The sequence below is a fragment of the Carassius auratus genome, chromosome 3 (assembly GCF_003368295.1).
Source record: "Carassius auratus strain Wakin chromosome 3, ASM336829v1, whole genome shotgun sequence".
In the NCBI taxonomy this organism is placed as follows: Eukaryota; Metazoa; Chordata; class Actinopteri; order Cypriniformes; family Cyprinidae; genus Carassius; species Carassius auratus.
This window is the reverse complement of record NC_039245.1, coordinates 27740349-27761840: the sequence shown is the minus strand read 5'-3', so window position 1 is coordinate 27761840 and position 21492 is coordinate 27740349. Positions and strand designations below refer to the sequence as shown.

At 39.0% G+C, this 21492-nt stretch overlaps 1 protein-coding gene across 3 annotated transcripts in view; it reads right to left on the bottom strand.

The window, feature by feature from the left end:
• The window catches only part of LOC113053168 (cytohesin-1-like), a 48208-nt gene extending 27539 nt beyond the window's left edge, over positions 1-20669 (bottom strand). The window contains exon 1 of one of the 3 annotated variants that reach the window (XM_026217982.1): positions 20580-20669. In XM_026217982.1, coding sequence (XP_026073767.1) covers positions 20580-20598 — 19 coding nt within the window. In that variant the 5' untranslated portion in view covers positions 20599-20669. Of the gene's footprint in view, positions 1-1140; positions 1371-10328; positions 10701-20579 lie in introns of those variants that run through there. The other 2 variants (XM_026217962.1, XM_026217973.1) reach the window with 2 other exon arrangements.
• Between the last annotated feature and the right edge of the window lie 823 nt (positions 20670-21492).

Here is a 21492-nt window from a genome sequence, read left to right as displayed (position 1 = left end):
ATTTTTGGACGAATAATTGCCGAATATTCGATGCATCCCTACAAGAACCGCTTGAACAGAGCTGTATGTTGTGCTTTGTGCAGGGGCCAAATGTATTCTGTTGGAGATATGGTTTCTACCTCTGTGGATAGTTATTGGCCATAATACATCGATACTCGATAGTCAAAAGCCTGGCTATGTGAGACTGAGATATCAGCTTTCTCCTAGAAAACCTCCCAACCCCCTCGCTGACCCCAGACAGCTGAGCCACATTCCTCACCATCACACAAGTGTTACAAACACACAATACACTGCTGAACATGAGGAGACATCAGAACTCAGTTCATGTGTTCAGTGGTATGCAGAAGACTGAGTCTGGACAAGTTGCTGCCTGCTCAAGTCTCACTAGGAAGACAGACGAATTAAACATTACAGCTGAGCGTTCAGGTAAGGCAGAAGAGTCCGGACTAGTTCAGATACACAAACAAACTCATCAGGAATTTCTAGCAAAGGTTACAGAAAGCATTTCAACCCAGGCATTTGCACATATTTTTAAACAAGAGGATCATGGAACAATAAAACACATTCATCCTCATCAAAACCAGTGAGGCCTTTTCATTCACAATGAATAATTCATAACATAACTACATACTCAATGAAGTAAATATGATTGACAGGTCACATAAAGGACTAGTTGTCAACAGAAACTCATTCTGCATTAAAAAAAATATATACTTACATACATAAATAAATATTTTACTACCCTCAAAAAAACAAAAACAAAACATTTTTGGTGTTTAATTATAAGCATGTTAACTAAAGTTCAGTGTGTTTGCCATGTTGTCAAACTTTGTCAGAACGTGACGCATGAGAACCGTGAGACGAGACTATAATATTTATTTGTATTTATTTATTTATTTATTTAAAGCTTTTTTTGTTTCCAACTAAATTAAAATAAAAACATTTACTTAAAAAAATAACACACATTAACACCAACTTCTAAAGAGTCAAAGTGCTGTATATAGTGAATCACGTGTCAACTGATTTGAACGTATCTCAAAACTCGCACTCGACATTGATAAACGCAGAACATTCAAAGCACATTTCATTTTGAAGAGTAAGTTTGGCAAGAGTAACAGCTGCCGATCGATCGTCACTCACCGACACCGTCTTCTGATTTCAGCACCATCGCGCGCCCTTTAGTCCCGTGATACCGTAAACAAACCAAAGCTCAACGAAGCTCAAAATATCTCGGTTTACAACTACAAGTCAACTACAACGTCAACTTTCGAGAACAGAATCGGGTATTTTACATAACAGTGGAGACCGGAAGGATTGCGGTTGAGCAAGAGTGTTCGCCCGTGAACGGGGAGTGTCTTTAACCGTAACCGGCCAATCCCGAGCGACTCAACCGCTTCCGACACGGGCCGTGTCTCACTCTCTCTCTCTCTCTCTCTCTCTCTCTCTCTCTCTCTCTCTCTCTCTCTCTCTCTCTCTCTCTCTCACTCTCTCTCTCTCTCTCTCTCTCTCTCTCTCTCTCTCTCTCTCTCTCTCACTCACTCACACATACAGATTAGCCACCTTTCCTCGTGCATGAGCCTGTGACAAAGCCAAAGAAAGCAGAGATAAAATCACAAAACCACCTCATAGCTATTCCTTATGTCAGGCTATTTCAAATGCAGCTGATGAGTTTAATCTCTGTAAATGGCTGATAATGTTTTAATTTGTACTAAAACTGTCTGTCATATGGCTTATTAAAATCATCAGTCTACAGAACATAAACAAAACAATGCTCTGTTGGTTTATTAACAACTGCTGAATGTTAATCCACCTTTTTTATTCATTATTTACAGAAACCAGTCGCTGTAAAATGTCAAACAGCACATTTCTGGAGTATCTCCTGTATTCTGTAATTTAGGAGATTCACTCCCAGTTGTGTAGTGTGTACCGTATATGAGTGTACATGGCTAGCATATGATTTCTCATAAACTCTTCATGGCAGACTAAATTAAACTCACGCCTGATTGTGACAAAACATTTTCTTCATTAAGCACAAAAAATACTTTGAGGGGACTTGGCATGTTCAGACTGGGAGCTGTCTAGGTAGGGAGCTTACTAGGGTTTGAGACAGAGCCACAGTATAAAGTTTCTCCATCCACACCCTGTGCTGGCTGTAAGTGTGTGTGTGTGTGTGTGTTTGGGTGTGTGTGTGTGGGTGTGTGTGTGTGTGGGAGGGAGACTGAATGACGAACTCAGACAGAGAACAGCCCTGAACGTGTGTGTGTGTGTGTGTGTGGCCCTGAGCCGAGAGCAATGTCAGACAGACACCACATGATCAGCTATTAAAACAATTAAGTGTACAAGGGTACATTGGGCAGAATGATCCCTTTTTGTATGTGTTTTATTGTCGTACATGTATGTAGCGTAACAGTTTCACATTTCTAAGCTAAATTCAGTGAAGTTCATATGAATTTGATTCATCATGCTAATAAAAGAAGAGTGTGCACTACTAAACTGGAAGATAGTGAAAACGGTTGTAAAACACTTAACGATGTTGTGGAGGACACACTACACCTGTTGTGTTATTTGTTTAAGCATGGGTTGCCACATATTATATAACCTATAATTTGAAACATGTGATTTGTTTTTTCTTGTTTATTGTAATATAGTTCTAGCCATTGTGATGAGTGCATACATTAGTGTGCTAAATAAGCTTGTTGCCAAGGCTACCTATTTGAGATAAAATCAAAAGCATTCGTAGGCAGACACTCATGCACGTTGAGATAAGTATTGTGTTGCACAATAAATAAAGACGTAATAATGACGGAGAGGAGCGCTTTAGCTGAAGTGCTTTCTGGAACAGAAACTGAGAAAAAAAAAGAAAAAAAGGAAGAGGAAAAGCCTCTGTTTTAGTGAGTACTCACTTTAGCACGAGTACTTATTATGGAAATAATAGGCTATACTATTAAAGACATTCGGCCTACTCAAGTGCAAATTACATGAAAATGTAGGATAGTTTACATTTATATGAAATTCATTATCTGAATTTTATTTTAACCAACTTAGGCAGGACTAATGTCATTGAAAAAAAAAATGCTACTGTTACTGTAAATCTACCGACAGGCATTCACGGTAAACTCAAATATGCTTTAAATGTCATTTCTATTGAAACTTGTGTTTAATGTAAAGAAATATATTTGTAGTTCCACATTTTAAATGAAGTTGCTATTTAGTAAATTTTAAATGTATTACATTTAAATGTAATATAAAATATCATACTGTAGTTCAATAATATTCAAGTGCTTTACATGTGCTTCAAGATGTTAGTCAATTTAAGATTATTAAAATAAAATCATTTAAAGTCTGTGTTAACAAATATCACGGCTGTGTCCCAGTCTAACAGTGCTGCATATGAAGAACGCCTTCTGAGTGCGTCTACTACACAGAGACAAGACGTCCTTGTTTTTAGATGCCAGGTCAGTTTTACAAAAAGTGCATTTTTAAACTAATATGCAATACAGAACTATGCAGTCCATTCAACATGGAAATCAGATGTCTGCATGTGTGGGCTGGAAATCTGATGTTTATGTAAATATTATGTAAAGTCAAATTGACGTAGGATTTGTTGCTAAGGTTTCCGTGCACACTGCTATTGTGTAAAATGCATGTGCTGTAAATACCGGCCTCTGTGTAAAATTCAGCCTGATCTCACGGCAATTGCTACATATTTAAGAGGTGGCTAATTTGTGCTAAATCTTATGTATTTTAAGAGTTGCACAATTCGTATGAATTTGTACGAATGACCTACACCTAACCCCACCCCTAAATCTACGCATCACTGGGGTCTAGACAAATCATACAGAATCGTATGAGTGCAGTACGAATTCATACGGATTAGCCACCTTGTAAAATACATACAAATTGGTCTTGAGATAGCTTTGGAAAATTCCACATTTTCGGAACAAAATGGAAATCGAGTTAGGTTCCCCCTTCAAAGTCTGTGATGTGTCTTGACTCGTTTTATCGTTCATCTTCATTCTCAGCAAAGTATTGCACACCTCTCCTCAACAAGCCATATGATCATTCAAGCCGTGTAGGATGTTATGAGTCAAGTCCGTTCTTAGGTTAAAGGTTCGTGCAAATGCTACACAAACCAGGTCTGCGTGTTCTGAAATCTCGACCAGATCCATGCTCTCAGATGGCTTTGTAAATGTGATTGTTGGCTTGTTATCATAGCGGCATTTGTGGAATGTTGTTTTTCCTTGTATTGTTTCTCAAGGCAGTGTCGGGAATAGTGGAATGTGGCTGTGGGAACGAGGACCAGCTATCCCGCTTGAAAAAAAATATGCTGATTAGGTATGTTTTGAAGTTTAAGCTAGTCCTTAGTTGGCAGCTAGTTTCTTAGGATTAGCTCATAACCAGCTCATGCTGTTTTTTTTTTTTTACATATCGAAACCTGCATCTACTGCATGTGCCAGCGCAACAGACACCCATTAGAAAACATAAACAGGCAATGATAAGAATTTGATTTTGTTTTGTAAAATTGAATTTAAAAAGATTGTGCATAGACTTACAGTACACTTGAAAAGAGCAAAAGCTTGTCAGAAATGTAAGTACTTAAGACAAGACTGGTCAGTAATGATTTTAAAAATCCTTATCAAACATGCCACAGTGAAGCCAGGTGACTGGAATGGAGAGGATGAAAACTGTCAGAAAGCCCAACAGGTACATCATTTCCATTGGTTTTCAAGTGCAAATACAAACGTTTTATTAAATATTATATGAATAGAAAGCACTGATGAATCAATAAAACCAGGAACGTGTTAAGAAAGTAGATAGTGTAGATTCTGATTTCATGTTGACAAGGACCAGCACTTTAGTAAATCGTACTTGACATTAAAGTTTGCAAAGGCTCCATGATCACAGGCCAAAATCAGCTTGAAGAGAAATGCATCGAGTGACCTCTGTTGGCTCTGACTGGGAACTTACAGCACAGCACATAGAGAGAGAGGCTTTCAGGAGGAGCTTGCCATGAAACTACAGAAACAGAGACTCAAACACAGGTACTGCGAGTCATTGGCTGATTGTTTGTTCAAACACATATGCTGTCACTTTCCAAGAAACACTAATAGAGATTTTTTCCTCTCTACTGGCTTCTAAACACAATAGCAGTTCACCAAAGCACATGGCGGCTGTCAAACTTCCCAAATCACTAGAAGTAGTCACAGAAAAATAACAATAAAAAAGCCATTGGCATAATAATAGAAAAATCTCCTGCTTGTTACAACTGTTTTGCTCATTTGCTTTGTTGCTCATTTTAGATTGTGCATTTGTAATTAAATTATGTTAAGCAGACTTAAGGAAAAGACTAATTCAAGGACAACATGTATCAAATAATATATTTTTACGCCGTATTTCATTAGTATACAGTAAATTTCATAACTCATGTCCGACGCTGATAGGAAATCAATTGGAATGAAGGTTATTGCGTGGCCATAAGAGCCTCAGTAATCCACTAAGTCCTGGATTTGGCTGTCCAGCGGGTTCCTCTCAGTTTCTGACCTTGCTGGAGAGATTAAAGTAGTGGGCCTCACAGCGGGGAGCCACAATGTCCCACTTTAGATCATAGATCCCCACTCACATATTACATGTGTGCTGTCAAAAGAGTTTCCCGCATTTCTGTCCTGATGAGACCAGGTTGGATTCTGTTTTTAACTGTTGGTCTTTGGGATAGATGCAGGGGCAGGAGCACTGTTTTCCCCCCTCATACTTTGAAATTAAATGTTCATCAAGACTCAAGAGGTCAGGCTCTGAAGTTAACAGATGATGATGGGACCTGGCTCACTGTTCCAGTTCATCCCAAAGGTGTTCAGCGAGGCAGACGGCCAACATGGCAGATTTTCAAGCACCGTTTATCACTGCACTCTAAAGGGACCAGGCTCAAGACTTTAACAAATTACTAGAAAAGTGCCTATTTATCATACACTTGTGAAAATGAGTTGAGCTAAACTGTACTGAATGTGCAGTCTGTGCATTAGTGATTCATTTGGAGCCTGAGTCTGAGCAGTAGTGATCATGAGGTGGAGCTTCGGTATCAAAGTCCCGCCCCAAACTCCTGCAGAACCAATCACAAGAGGGGGTGATTGAAAAGTTTGGCTTCACTTTTCTCTTGTGATGTCACTACATGCAAGATTGTGATAATATATGGTTTATGAGTTTTTGCAAGTCATTTCCAGGTAATAAATAAAGTATCTGAATAATGCAGTGCCAATGGACATAGCATTTATTACAGTTTAGAAAATATATTTAAAAAATACTTTATCCCTTATTCTGTGATAAAAAAGAAAAAGGAAACAAAAGTGTTTGTAGTACACAAATCATAAAATTGTCATTAGGAAAATATAGGAAAGATATTATAAAATACAAATTGTTGCATGAGGGGTTGTGAGGTGACAATGACGACACATAAGAAGTTTGGTGACTATATCCAACCAGCTTGACATCATGCCAACAATTTCATTGATGCATTATTTGAGAACAGTTTGTTCTATTAAAAAGCTAACTTTGTGCTGGGGGAAATCAGACCAACGTTATAGGAGGAGGTTGAAAAAGTATCTTTTCAAATAAATTCAAAATGGCGGACTGCAAGTTCGATCTAATATGTTGTAGTTGGTTTCAATGTTCTCAGGATGATCCAAGGAATCTGACAAGACATGTTTCATTAAAATAGGCTAAATCAATCAAAACAGAGACGTTTTTCATATCTCCTGATCAGTAGATGACACTGTGCCAAAACACTGCATGTAGCCTCAGGTGAATCTTATGATGAAATGTTCAAGGTTGGTCAGACTACTTGACAGCATTGCAGAGATAGAGCGAGATGATAGATAGACGCTCTTAATTAAATTGGTTTGTGTGTTATTCAAGAAGAGGAGGGTTTATGAAAAAGCTCTTAATAACTTTTGGCCAGCATGATCTGAAGATGATCTGAGCCAATTTTGGTGAAAATCAGACAATATCAAGGAAGAGGTCGAAAAAACAATAATAACAATAATTATTATTATATATAACAAACAAATCTGACTCAACATTTAAATTTTGATGTGCATTTGACTCAACGTGAGCCAAAGTATCAAAGAAAAAAAAAAATTGCTTCTGAATTTTAGTTTCAAAAGATATTCACATAAACATGAGTTCAAATTTGAGCTGTTGGTGGCGCTAGAGAGTTTGAGTTGAGAGACTCCAAATCTGCTATGGTTAATGTTGAGACTATCCTATATTTGTTTGCCAAATTTCATTACTTTTCTGCAAGTGATTCTATGAACTGCCATAGACTCAAGATTGGAAGAAGAAGAACTAAATACACTTAAGCAAACTAAAGTTTTACTTTAAAAATAAATTTTTAAATCACCATTTTAATATTATTTTGTCATGTCTGTAATAAGATTAGATGTGTTGACTCATTTACTAAGGCACATGTAAAGTACTTGATTACAATTCTAACAGTAGCATGTCATTTGATATTACATTTAAAGTTAACATATTTTAAATGTACTAAATTGCAACTTCATTCTTACAGTATGTGTGATTACAGACATATTTAAATACAATAGATAGGAATGACATAATACTGTTTTAGTTTACCAAAAAATGCTTGTCAGTACATTCAGAAGCATGTTTCAAACATAATAAAAATAATGATGAAATTACAGTACATATAATATTGTACTTAAATATAACTTAAGTGGGTAAAAAACACTCATTAAATATATATATATTAATATTGCATTTAATATAAGTTTAAACTAGAATACATCATTAAATAACAAGCAATATTTAAAACATTACATTTAGTTTGCACTTAATATTTCCATAACATGTACCCTTTTTAAAAGTACACTAAATGCACCTTTTTTCACAAGGTATAGGCCTATGTATATTTATCAGATTTGACAAAATGTGTAACACACATTTACTCTCTCCCCACAACAGACTCAAACTCTCATGTTAACTGGTGAACCTCAACCCTAGTACAGTGGGTTACCCTACAGCACAGTGTTACAACATCTTAAGCAGCTAAGACAAACACAATAAGTTTTGCATTCTGTGTCTTAAATCAAGAATGTCCACCTCTTCCACTACCCACTGTGTTTTTCCAGCAGTCATGAGTAATAAGCCCTTGTCTCGATCTGTTCCCAGCATTTAAAGCCGCCTCCAGCTGTCTCCAACCAAAAAACAAACGTAGGGAACAATTTCCATGTCACACAGTGCACAGCACAGCAGCTATAATTTCAAAGCACCTGCTCTGAACTGAAATACACAGGGATTTCACTGGAATGATATCGATCTCAGGATTATCAGAAGACAATTAAAACAACATTGTCATTAGAATTCATAACAAAGTCATACTGTGACTCACTGTGCCAATTAGCTGGAGGTTATCATGCTTTGGGGGAAGACTGACTGGATGAGACTGACTGGTTAATTGTCAGCATTTACTGCACTTTATTTTATACATTTACATTGACAATGTAGTTATGACTAAGCCTATGGAATTGTGATCCAGCCATTAGATGAGTCATGCAAGACTCTCTGACAGCGCTCGCACTTTAGTTCAAATTCACCACCATCTTTTGTTAAAGTTGGAGCGTGGTGAAGCTGATGGAATCACACCGTTTAGGAGCATGAACTCACATGAACTGGAACACCACCAGATGACGACATTTCTGAGCAAAGCTCCATTTCCCAACACAACAGGAACAAATCCCCAGTGGTGCTCTGTACATTTGCATCACGCCAACTCAATATACAAACCAGAGTATTCAAGCTCAGAAATTCCTGTCTTATAACCACCCTCTGCCCGGACACGGTCTTTCTGCTGACTCGACATAGTTACTAAATCCTCCCTTCACTTCCTCAGTGTGGCAGCCTAGTCAACATGCTAACTGAAAGTGACTCATAGAGCAATGTCATACCTATCGCATGCAACAAATGTGCACCTTTTGAAGAATGCTGTTTTCTTTACCACTGTGAGTCCTTCTGTAATTAATTGCCACATTCCTGGTGCGGTACTACAACAGAACCCACAATCCTGAAGTGAGTTCCACCTCCACTAATTCGAGACATAGAAAAGGGAACTGCAAGGCTAACAATATCAGTTAACATAAAAGCAGAAGAGCCAGTATTGGTATTTGCTGAGAAGCAAATACATTAGGGAGACACAAAAATACAGTCTGATTTGTTTGCATCATTATATGTGTATTGTGTAGTTCAGCCTTCATAAGTACACACTTGAATCCTCGTCATCATCATACACTTTCAAATTTGTAATGCTGCGATTCATCTTGGAGCTTGTTGGTTTGGCTTAAATCTTGCTATTATTATTATTCTTTTCTGAAATGCCCAACATAGTAAAGCAATGGGGAAAATTATCCCAAAATCAAGGCCACGTACAGTATGAATTGAACTGGCAATGGCAGTTTTAAACAATCACACTGACTTGTGGCTTCTGCAGGAGAATAAAGCATTGGTTTTCAGTTTTTTTAGCCTGTCATGAGTTTATCTTGTTGGCCGGTATTAGCATTGGTATTGGTCAGGACCATCTCTTAGTCAAGACCTAGACCAATAAAAGACCCAGACTAGACCCCTCAAGACCTAGATTCATGACATTTTGAATAATGTACTGATTTTGGGTGAACTATTCCTGTAAAATTGTAAGACAGAGATCAAGGACACCAAGTAATAAGACCTACACCTACACTTAGTTTGTGTGATCTTGAAAGGTTTGGTGAAGATGCTCATAAACTCTCTTGACTATTGGGTCTGAGGGATTACACCTGCCTATAGCTCTTAATGGCATTAAATGATCACTGCTCTTAGCTGGTGCCTGTGAGACTAAAAATCCTTTAAGGTGACCATACAGGTTCATTAGGCAGAAATAATACTCCCTCTTTTTAAGTCCTTCCATTTGCGTTTTAACATGTTGATTCTAATGCATACAATAATGCTGTACTGCACACTTGTACCTTGTACCAAAGTGATATAAACTAGTACAGTGGAGATTGAGCATGCAAAACATGCTTTGAAAATGCTACTTATTGGCTCAGGTAAAAATAGGCCAACTCTAATTCTGTATGATATTGTGTTTCATGTCTCATGTACTTCCTTTAGAGCAAGTCAGTGGGATTTTGTTGATCTGCCAGTCAAAACAATTTAAGTCTGGTTGCTTAAAGTAACAACACAATGCTGAGCAGCAGTAATTATGATAACAATGGTTCTGTTAACCAGAGAATCAATAGAGAACATACTGGTTATGAATACAATGCTATAAAAGATTAGACAGCTCTTACCTGAAATACTCTTTGGTAACGTTGGACATAATAAAACTTGAAAACTGGACACACACAATTCACTAACACTCCCCATGTCCTCAGATTGAATGTTTTTCTGCTCTGTGTTTGCCGTTTTTTCACCTTCCCCAATTTCAGTGTGTGGGTCAATCTACAGTACACACACCCAAACCAGCTTGCCTGTCACGTCTCAGTATGTCACAGCATTGACTCTGAATGATATCCACGGTCCTCTTCCTCTTTACGTCGTCATGTTTATGTGTGCGTTGATGCCTTGCTTGATATTCTCAACTTCTCTGTGACACGTTCAGTACTTCACAATGCAATTTGCGTTTGTTTCCTCTTTCAGAACTTGCCGTAAAAACTGCAATGTAATTCTCTTCCCCTCTCACTGCTAGTAATGTCTCGCTCCGCTTCTCTGCTTTCCTAATCTGCCTCTTTCAGTCACACACTCACGCTCTGAAGTCTGCACAAACAAACACAAAGCAACACAAAAAGGATTAACACCACTGTACCATGCCACACACCCCTTTTCACAAATGTAAAATAAGTCTCTGATGTCCCTAGAGTGTGTATGTGAAGTTTTAATTCAAAATACTTTACAGATATTTTTTATATAGTTTATTAAAATTGCCACTTTTAGAGTATGAGCCAAAACGTATCATTTCCGTGTGTTCCCCTTTAAATGCAAATGAGCTGGTGCTCCAGGGAAGAGGCAGGAGCTTCAAAGAGCTCAAGCTCCAGCCATCCCAGTCCTTGCCTTTGCAAATAAACACTCCTCTATTAGTACAAGCATGTTATCTTTAAAGAAAACGCACTCGGTTTAAAAGTCAGTCATCTGATTGTACTGTGCATAAAAAATGCATTTTATAAATTACACAGATGGTAGTACAGTGCAATAAAAAAAATAACTCATGGTACCATCAAATGCTATTACAAACTTTATAAGCCCCACTTCTGATAACTTCTGATAATGATAGACCGTGGTCCTCAACTGTTTCACCCGCAGCAGCCTGCAGAGATCTGCCATCAGCCGGGACATGAACGGAGTTCCTTGGTCAGTCAGGATCTCGGTGGGGAGGCCGACTCGGCTGGCCAGCAGAAACAGCTCCTGGGCGATGGACTTCGCCGTGGCCTTCCGCAGGGGGACTGCTTCTGGGTAGCGGGTGGCGTAATCGACGATCACCAGGATGTGCTCATGTCCGCAGACAGACTTTGGCAACGGCCCCACTATGTCCATTCCAATCCGCTTGAAGATCACCTCGATGATAGGCATCGGGATGAGCGGGATGAACGTCCGAGGTGACGTTGCCTGACAGGTCAGGCAGGCTTGGCAGAAGCCCTTCACTTCGGCCTCCAGGCCCGGCCAGTGGAGGTGGTCGCGGATGCATTGGGTGGTATTGGCTGCCCAGACGTGACCTGCTAATATTATGGGAATGGGCCAGTTCCAGGACGGTTTCGGTCTTGGACTGGGGTACCACCAACAACTTATTTTCCTCCCCCCTCCGCTGGGCGACACAGTACAACAGGCCGTTCTCGACAACAAAATGTGGGAGAGGGTTGGGCCGTGGGAGGATGTCCTTCCTGTCAACGACTCGCACCTGAGTCCAACAGTGCTTGAGTCGGTTGTCCTCCCGCTGTTCCTTGGCGAAAGAGCCCCCTCCAGCGGCCTGTTGGAACACATCATAGAACAGATTAGCGGTTTGGGAGGGGGACTCACCTTCTCTCCCACTGTCGGAGACGAACAGGGCGGCCGGCGGCGGGGTCCAATCGGCCGCCTCGGCCTTCAACGGTTCCCCTTTGGGCTGGCAGGCTGAGTAGAGGCGGTGAGCAGCTTGTCAAAGCCGGCCCAATCCCTCCCGAGCAGTACGGCCACCGGCAGGTCCTTCACCAGGCCTACCTCCACCTGCCAGGTGCCTTGGGGGGACGAGATTACCATTTCACGGGCCATTACATGGCGAGTGTCTCCGTGCACGCAGGTACATGCAGCCTCCGAAGCAGAGGTGATGGTGGATGGGAAACGATTCTGGGCCTCCACCCTCATCCAGTCACGGTTGTGCTCCCCCGAATGTAGACAGAGAAGAGAAGTTGTCCAAGAACTGAGCCTTGAGGCACCCCTGTAGTGACTTGGACACCTCACCTCTCCAAGATACCTTGAAGGACCTATCTGAGAGGTAAAACTCAAACTACTGGCATGCGGTTCCTGAGATGCCATTTTCCAACAACTGAGAAAAATGCAGTCTCGGTCGAATGTCCACTTCTGAAGCCAGATTGGTTGCTGTCCAGGAGGTTGTTCTTTGAGAGAAAGGCAGAGACATGTTTGAACACAATTCGTTCAAGTGTTTTTGCAATGAAAGGTAGAAGGGAAACAAGTCTGTAGTTTTCTAAAAGAGTTGAGTTAAGAGTGGGTTTCTTAAGTATTGGGCTTATGTGAGCCTGTTTAAATGTTGAGGGAAAAACACCAGTGTGAAAGTATGTGTTAATGATGTGAGTGAGTGCGGGTACAATTGCAGGAGAAATTACTTTAAGGAGTTAAGATGGAATAGCATCAAGTGGACAAGTAGTAGGATGATTGGAAAGGATGAGTTTAGAGACTTCTGTCTTAGAGTTTATGTTTGCTGGTAAAATGTGTTTGTCAGATTGTGGTGTGGCAAATTGTGCACTGAGGTTTGTAATTGTATTAATGAAGAATGTGGCAAAGTCGTCAGAGGAGGAGGACAAACCTTTTAACTCTGCTGAAAGGAAATACTATCACAACAAAATTAACAATTCGCCTAGCTCTCACATGCTCTTTATAACATTTTCCTCCATCCATTTGTTAAGTATGGTAACCCGTACTTGGAATCGGTGCTCTGAATTTATCCCATCCAAGTGCACACACACAGCAGTGAGAAGTGAACACACCATGAACACACACCCAGAGCAGTGGGCAGCCGGGGAGCAACTCGGGGTTCAGTGGCTTGCTCAAGGGCACTTCAGCCATGGGTTGGAAGAGCACCAAGATTCGAACCTGCTACCTTCTGGTTACAAGTCCAAGTCTCTAACTAGGGATGTCCTGATACCACTTTTTCACTTCTGATACCAATGCTGCAGATTTGGCTATTTGCTGATTGCTTAATACTACGAATAATAATAAAATAAATGGAAGCTCTTTGCTCAATTAGCCACCTAAAATATAAAAATCTTTGTAATTATTCTGTCTTTGTTATAATAAATAAAATAAAAAAGAACAAAGACACACATTACAAATACACATAATACATAAATAAAAATAAACAGTGTTTTACAGGTACAATAGTATTTAGCAGTAGCACACAGAAAATTGAATGGATATGTAAAAATAAAACAGTTATTATTTACAAATTACAATTGTACCTAGACAGTCACCTATGGCTATGATTTTACAAATACAGTTGTCTGCTTAATTTTAAAGTCTCAAGCATTCAGAAATTACAATAAAAATAATAAAAACAAAGATACGTTTTTGTAAGGGTTGTGATGTCCACATGTTTTTTGTTGAAGAAATTATAGAGGCTAGTATTTCTATTGCAAAAATATATTTCTATGGCCAAAAATGAAAGATAAAGTGGATATTTGAATTAAATGAATTAAACGGAACATTGAAACTCTAGAATATTAAGGGAGATGTGGCGGTGATATTATTATACATTAAAACACATTATTAACTTAATGTTATCAAAATCAAAATCAAAATTGTCCATCAGTTATGACCTCGCAGTCAACTGAAAACCTCAAACATAAGGTGAGAGTGACCCCGGCCGCAACTGAGGGAATGGCACGTCACTTCACGTGTGCTTCACCGTGAAAACGCATTTTTTTATAATGATATTTACATGTTTATTTATGTACATATATATTATTATACATATAAAACTAAAGATCAACTGGAATGGTGCCCACTGGGAGTTGGTGCCCTACTGCGTACTCTGTGTGGGAGCAGTGGTACTGGAAATAGACATAAATAACTACAGTGTATGTTTATGATACTGGATATCTCGGCTGTCGCAGTATATCCATTCCATGGATACAACAATATTTCTTCAAAAGCAGATTCTGGAGACATTTTATCGTTCAAGATCAAAAATATTCATATTGCACACCCCTTCCCTCGGAAGAAATCGCAGACCGAGGGCAGACCAGACCGCAAGGGCACTTAAGCGTTTAGACCTCAAAGGGGCAGGGGTTCAGGACATCCTTATCTCTAACCATTAGGCCACAGCTGCCTCCAATATATATATATATATATATATATATATATATATATATATATATATATATATATATATATATATATATATATATATATATATATATATATATATATATATATACAACAACAGGTTTAGCAGGTAATACCTATACCTATAGCTATAGTGTTCCACCAGGACAAGACCACAGGAAACAGATGATTCTTCTGCACAATCTGACTTTGCTGCAGCCTGGAATTGAACTACTGGTTTCGTCTGGTCAGAGGAGAACTGGCCCCCCAACTGAGCCTGGTTTCTCCCAAGGTTTTTTTCTCCATTCTGTCACCGATGGAGTTTCAGTTCCTTGCCGCTGTTGCCTCTGGCTTGCTTAGTTGGGGTCACTTCATCTACAGCGATATCGTTGACTTGATTGCAAATAAATGCACAGACACTATTTAAACTGAACAGAGATGACATCACTGAATTCAATGATGAACTACCTTTAACTGAAAACTGAGTGTTGTATTATTCTCATTTTGCATTATTGACACTATTTTCCTATTTAATAATGTGAAGTTGCGTTGATACAATCTGTGTTGTTAAAAGCGCTGTATAAATAAAGGTCACTCCTCCAAATACATTCTCTCAACTTTAATCCTTGTTAAACCTCTGAATACTATCAACGATGCTGTTGCTTGGCAACATGTGGCAGGAATACCGTGGTAACTGGGTGGTAAGCAGTAAGCTGCTGGTTTGTTGTTTTATCTATTATTTATAATCAGACTCTTTGAGAAACACACACAGAAACAGTTTTTGAACATTTGTCCCCCCTTTATTTCTCAAAGCAATGCATATAAACGCACTGAAATGCAACTATGTAAGGAAAGAAACAAGTGTTGTCTTTTAACGTCAATCGCTTAAATGACCAACTGTGCCATTATTAGTGGTGAATCCCCTCACTGGTCACATATTTATGCATTATACCTCAACCATTACCTTTCAGCATGCAAACTGTCTTTTTGTCAGTCACAGTCAACGATACATAGAAAATCACGAGTTCAGAGTGCATGAGAGAAATGCCAAGGGACAAACGTCTCATGCATGAGCTGCAAAGTAAAGGAATAAAAATGCTGCAGCTGCACAACAAACATGCCACAGGACAGCAGAGCCCTTTCTGTCAACTCAGCATCTCTCCTCACATTTGACTGTTCACTTCCCTATGATCTGCCATTTATTCTGCTGCTGTGAGGAAACATCAAGCAAAATAACACTCAGAAACGTCACCTCTGACAGTATGAAGAAGCTCTTTAGAGGTCAAACAAGTTTCCCTTGAAATTCTGCCACTCATTTTTAATACTGATATATTTACTTGTCACCAAGACTGTGGTATTTAGCTGTTTTTCCTTGTGTTTTAGTGACATACAGTACAATGCAGGCTATTTTGTCACTTTCACCCATCACACAAGACACCCTACTTTTTGGATTAGAATATTTTATGCAATATAATATTGAATATGAATAGCGTTAAAGATTGCAGAACTCTGAATACCTCTAAACTGCATGTATATTTCCTATCCCATGTTCCCCCCTTCCTTTCGGTGTTCTGAAAGTGCTGATGAAATGCAACACAGGGGACTTAAATTATGCTACAATGTCGCCCCTCAAAGGCCACCAGGTTAAATGTCAAAACTACCGCTGAGAGTCATTAACTTGTTAGGGAATGATTTTTCTTTAAAACATTGTGATGTTGAAGTCTTTTCTTAGGGATGCAATACTGATATAACAGAAATTTGATTTTAGTAACTTCTTATTCTAATCAGGGGTCTTCCACCAGGCTCTTGGAGACCTGAAGGTGCTTAAGATCACTAGAAAAACGGCAGGCAAATTGTTAGAGCAGGTCAGAACTAAACTTTGCAGGACAGTGGGTCTCAGGAGCAGGACTAAAGACCTCTTATTTAAATTTTATTTTAGTGCAAACCCAATGCCCAACTCTGTAGATGATATATAAAACCCTTTTCATGAGCTGAGCTAAGACGCCAGGGCTGTAAGGAAAATTAGTCAAATTATTTATTTTTAGATTAGATTTTTTCTCTGGTGCCAAAATATATGTTGATTGTAAAATAAAAAAATAGAGAAAAATACTGTTAAATGTGCTTATGAAATTTTTGGGGGATCAAAAAAAATTTAGAAAATGAATATGCCTTCAAAATCTAGTATGTCATCTTCCTCCTTTGTCATCCTAACAGTGTTTGGGTGGCATTTACGGGGGCCCTTCAATGATTTTTACAGTCTTCTATCTCACATTTTATTTATGCACTTGATATTATAATCTAATGGTGCTGGAAATAGACAATACGTTATATTATATAATGCTTATGAGTTATTCATACTGAAAAATGAAATAATAACAATACTTATAGAAGTCTCAGTTTACTGTTTCATTAAATTGATTTAAATTATTTAGCATCAAATTCAGGAGCTGTATGGGCGTTTCAACAGCATTCTGAAAACTGGAAGGAAAAATAGCAGTTAGCAGAGTCTTTCTCTCCAAAGGAAGAACTGTGCTATGCAGTGCTAAAGCACCTCCTACGCAGCCTCCTGTCTTCCTGACAACACAGAGAGAGAACAGCTCAAACTGCACACAAACTCACTGCAATCAAATCATACTTTAAGTTTTCAGAAATAAGCAGTAAGGTATGTTTTGGTTAGGTGTTTTGGTTCATGTGCTGGTAATAAAGCTCAGAACCAGCTTAAACCAGCTGCCATGTTCCAAAACATTCCTAACCAGCATATGCTTTTTTAATTTTAATTTTAATTTTTTTTCAACAGAGAATGTATTTCTGGCCTGCAGGGTGTTTAATGTCTGATCTCATCTGATGTAAGTTCAAAATCATCAATGTGTAGACGCAGAATACTGATTTAGAGCAACATGAAGTTGCGTGTTCATTTGTTATGGAAATGTATGTTTCAGATGGTATTGTAAGCATCTGAAGTGTCTGACAGGATGAAACTATACATGCATGCTGATAAATGTGGCATGGAGTCTTCCCGCAGGTGTTTGTGAGTTTATACGGGTGTGTTGAACGAGGGTGCTGTTTGTGTGGGATGAAGAGAGCTCTTGGGCGGCCAGAGCTTCACACTTTCAGCCCACAGCAGTTCAGAAATGGACAAAAACATCTCATAAACTCTAACTCATGCTGCTTTAGATGTTACATATCAGAACTGGATCTGAAGCTCAAACATCTTTCAGCAGGCTGAGTTTCTTGTGCATTCAAGAGAAGAGCTGATGCACAGTCAGTGTCAACACTGAGAGATGATTGGAGATCTAGTATTGAGCTACAACACTGACCTCACACATACATACAGAAGAGAGCAAACAGTTCTGCAAAGTGACACCCGATGAGACAAAACACACTGGGTCAGTGACGTGCTATGATGATGTAATCATCTATTCCTCAACAGTTTGCATCAGACTTTTACTCAATTTCCACCGGTAACCTCAAACTAATTCATCTCAACAAACAGGCCTATAGTTGTGTTGTTCACAACAGGTTTGATGTTCTGAGTGTTTATGAAATGACACACTATTAACTTTTGTAAGGTCACAAAATGCCTCAATTTCAAAACTCAGGTCATACAAAAAGATGATACTACCGAAGGTAGTGGACAAAACTTTATATTAATAGTGTCACAAATCCTGTCCATGTACTTCCATCCATTTGACACCAGAGGTCGATTTTTGGCATAAAAGAAAAATAGATAAATTTGACCCATACAAGGTTTTTTTTGGCTATTTCTTAAAATATACCCCAGCGTCTTAAGACTGGTTTTGTGGTCCAGGGGCACATATCAGCTGTTTGTCCAGAGTCACGTCACATCCTGTCTGTTACACCCAGATTATCAAGGTCACCCCTCCGGTATATCAGTCTTTCCTGATGGTACAGCTGTAGAGCCTCCAGAGGAGTCAGTGGTATCCACTTATAAACTCTCGTCCTGTTCTGTTCGGGCCACGGAGGCCGTCTGTGAAATCTCTGCCTGTCCTGTCATGGCTACGGACACCACCCTATGAACTTTTGTCCTGCTCTGAACCGGCCGAGAAGGCCATTTCTGAACTCTTCTGTCCTGTCACAGCTAGGGAGCCCGTCTGTGAATTATCTGTCTGTCCACTAATTTCAGATAATATGTCTGATTGAACTATCTGTCTGTGCAGTTTCAGTCACTGATATGTCTGCCAGTCCAGTTTCAGTTAACACACCCAATTTCGAACTGTCTGCCTCTCCAGTTTCTGTCAATGAGCCTGCTTATGAACTGTCTGGCCATTCAGCTGTCATCAGGGAAAGTATTGATGAACATTTTGTGTACACTGCCTTGGCGCTTGGGGCCATAACAGCTCCTGCTCTGTCTGTGTCGTGTGTCTCAGTGTTTCCTACTGTAGGTTCCAGTCCCTGCAGTGGTCTTCTGTCCCACCATGATGGTCTTCTGTCTGGCTTCTTCTGCTCCGTCTTCTCTTTGGAATATTTATGCACCTTTCCTGGACTATTGCTCTTATCAAACCCTTTGGATTATGTCCTCCATCGATCGACCCATGCCTGTTAAACAGATTACTCTTGTGTCTTGCCTGTGCCTTGTCTGTTTGCTGGTGTTCAACCCTGCCTGTTTCTGACCATGTCTTCAAATAAAGCTTTGCAAATGGATTCGCAAGCTTCATGTCTCGTTCACCCTGTTACAAATAGACAACGCTCTCGGTTGATGACTGCTTGGATTTTGCTTAATAGTCTCCTTCAGCATGGAGTTTGCTGTAGTTTTATCATACTAGCTAAATTTCCCAGTGAACTATCCATCAAACTAACTGCAATTAACCATGCAATTTCTTTGAAGAGGCTGCAACAAATTGCATCCTGTAACACTCACCATCTTTTCTATTTTGGGATGCATTCTGCTCTCAGCAAACTGAACAATGAATAATTGAGAAGAGTCTTTCCATTGCAATGAACATCATAAAAACAGCACACACTATCCTGAAGCAGAGCATTTTGTAACTGGTCAGTTTTATCATGATCAGAACATTCCACAATTACACAAAGGGGTTTAATATCTTTATCATTGAATTGCATTTATTTTATAATTTATTTATTTTTATTCAGGAGTTACAGAACTCCAAGTAAATTGTATGATGATCATGTTTTCCTCAACAAAGTTGCTGTAAGCTTTGTACACTGTTTACTCTTTTACAAGTGGGATATAAGGATTTAGTGCACAATAAAATCTTAAAAGTATTTCCCTTTATTTTCTCATTTTTTTTAAAATAACTTTGAATACAGATAATATTACTGAAATAAAAAGCAACTTACAGTAAGTGCACACTTCACTTAAGAGAACACACTGTCATGACTGTTTCTTTACACACAAAATTAAATTATAATAATGTCGAATTAAAAGCTTTACTTTAAAGCATACTTTAAATTATTATGTTTGAATCATCTTTTGTTGTAATTTAAAGTAGGTCTACACTTTTGATGTGTTGACTAACATACTAAAGCACATGTAAAGTACCTGTTTATAATTTTAACTACAGAGTGTGATTTGATATTACATTTTAAAGTTAATATATTTTAAATGTAGAATATTAACTTGAAACCCTATATAAATGTGTAAGAAAAAAAGCCTAAAATATAGCCTACTTAAACACATTACACATATTTAAATAGCAAATATCAATTAGTATAAAGTATAAAGCTAGCTCGACCCTGCCCTTAACATACATCTGCTATGTTTAAATTTCTAACTTAAAGCTTGTAGCTCTTCAATAGTTCAGAATCCGCGGTAAGCCTAAAGGACCTGTCTGAGGCATGCCAAAAACTTAACACATCCGAATCCTCAGAGATATCAAACGTGTTTCCCATACAAACAATGCATGTGTAATCGACATCGCGCCACTGCCGACCGGTTCCAGAAACACTCGCATGTACAGTGTTTCCTCCATGCCTTGCACGCGCAATGCCATCGTTAGCACTGTACACATGAAGCAGAGACTGCGTCCTACCGTGGCTCTCCTCATCCATCTCCAGCGAGCTGACACTGACGCAGGAACAGCTGAAGGAAGGTGTGTCTCAGAGCGGCTGCTCTCTTCTGCCCAACCCATGCAGTGTGTGAACGACGGAAGAGCCCCAGACTCTCTCTCTCTCTCTCTCTCTCTCTCTCTCTCTCTCTCTCTCTCTCTCTCCTGCCGCATCTCTTCTGCGTCTCAGCCTCAGACCGACAGGCCTCCTCCTCCTCCTCAACACATAATGATGCTGTCACTCACAGGATGTGTGTTTGGGTAATACTGTAGGTCTGTTCATCTTGTTTCTTTTTATTTGTTAAAACTGAGGGAAATTTAAAACCTTTAATAAAATGTATTGCATTGTATTGTTGTTGTTTTCATTTTAGGTGAAGCAAATCCTTGTGATGGAGTGACCTCTGATTCGAGTGAAAAATGAAAGTGAGAAGCCTTAAAGGAACTAGTTCACCAATAATTAAGATGCTTTCATTAATTTCTCACCCTCGTGTCATTCCAATCCTGTAAGACCTTACTTAGTTCATCTTCAGAACACAAATTAAGATATTTTTGATTTAATCTGAGAGTTTTCTTACAATGCATAGACAGCAACAGCACTAGCACGGTCAAGGCCCAGAAACGTAGTAAGGACATCGCTAAAATAGTCCATGTGATATCAGTGTTCAGCCATAATTTTATGAAGCTACAAGAATACTTTTTGTGTGCAAAGAAAACCAAAATAACAACTTCATTCATCTATTTCCTCTCTTCCAGCATGGATAGATAACACAGATCACAGGCCTGTAAAATAGATCATGGGCTCAGTCTAGTCGTGCCCCTGATGCAGCTTCTAAGTTTCATGCATTAGCTAAGATTAATTAAGACTATTCGTGTTGCTATGACAAAAGAAATAAAACAT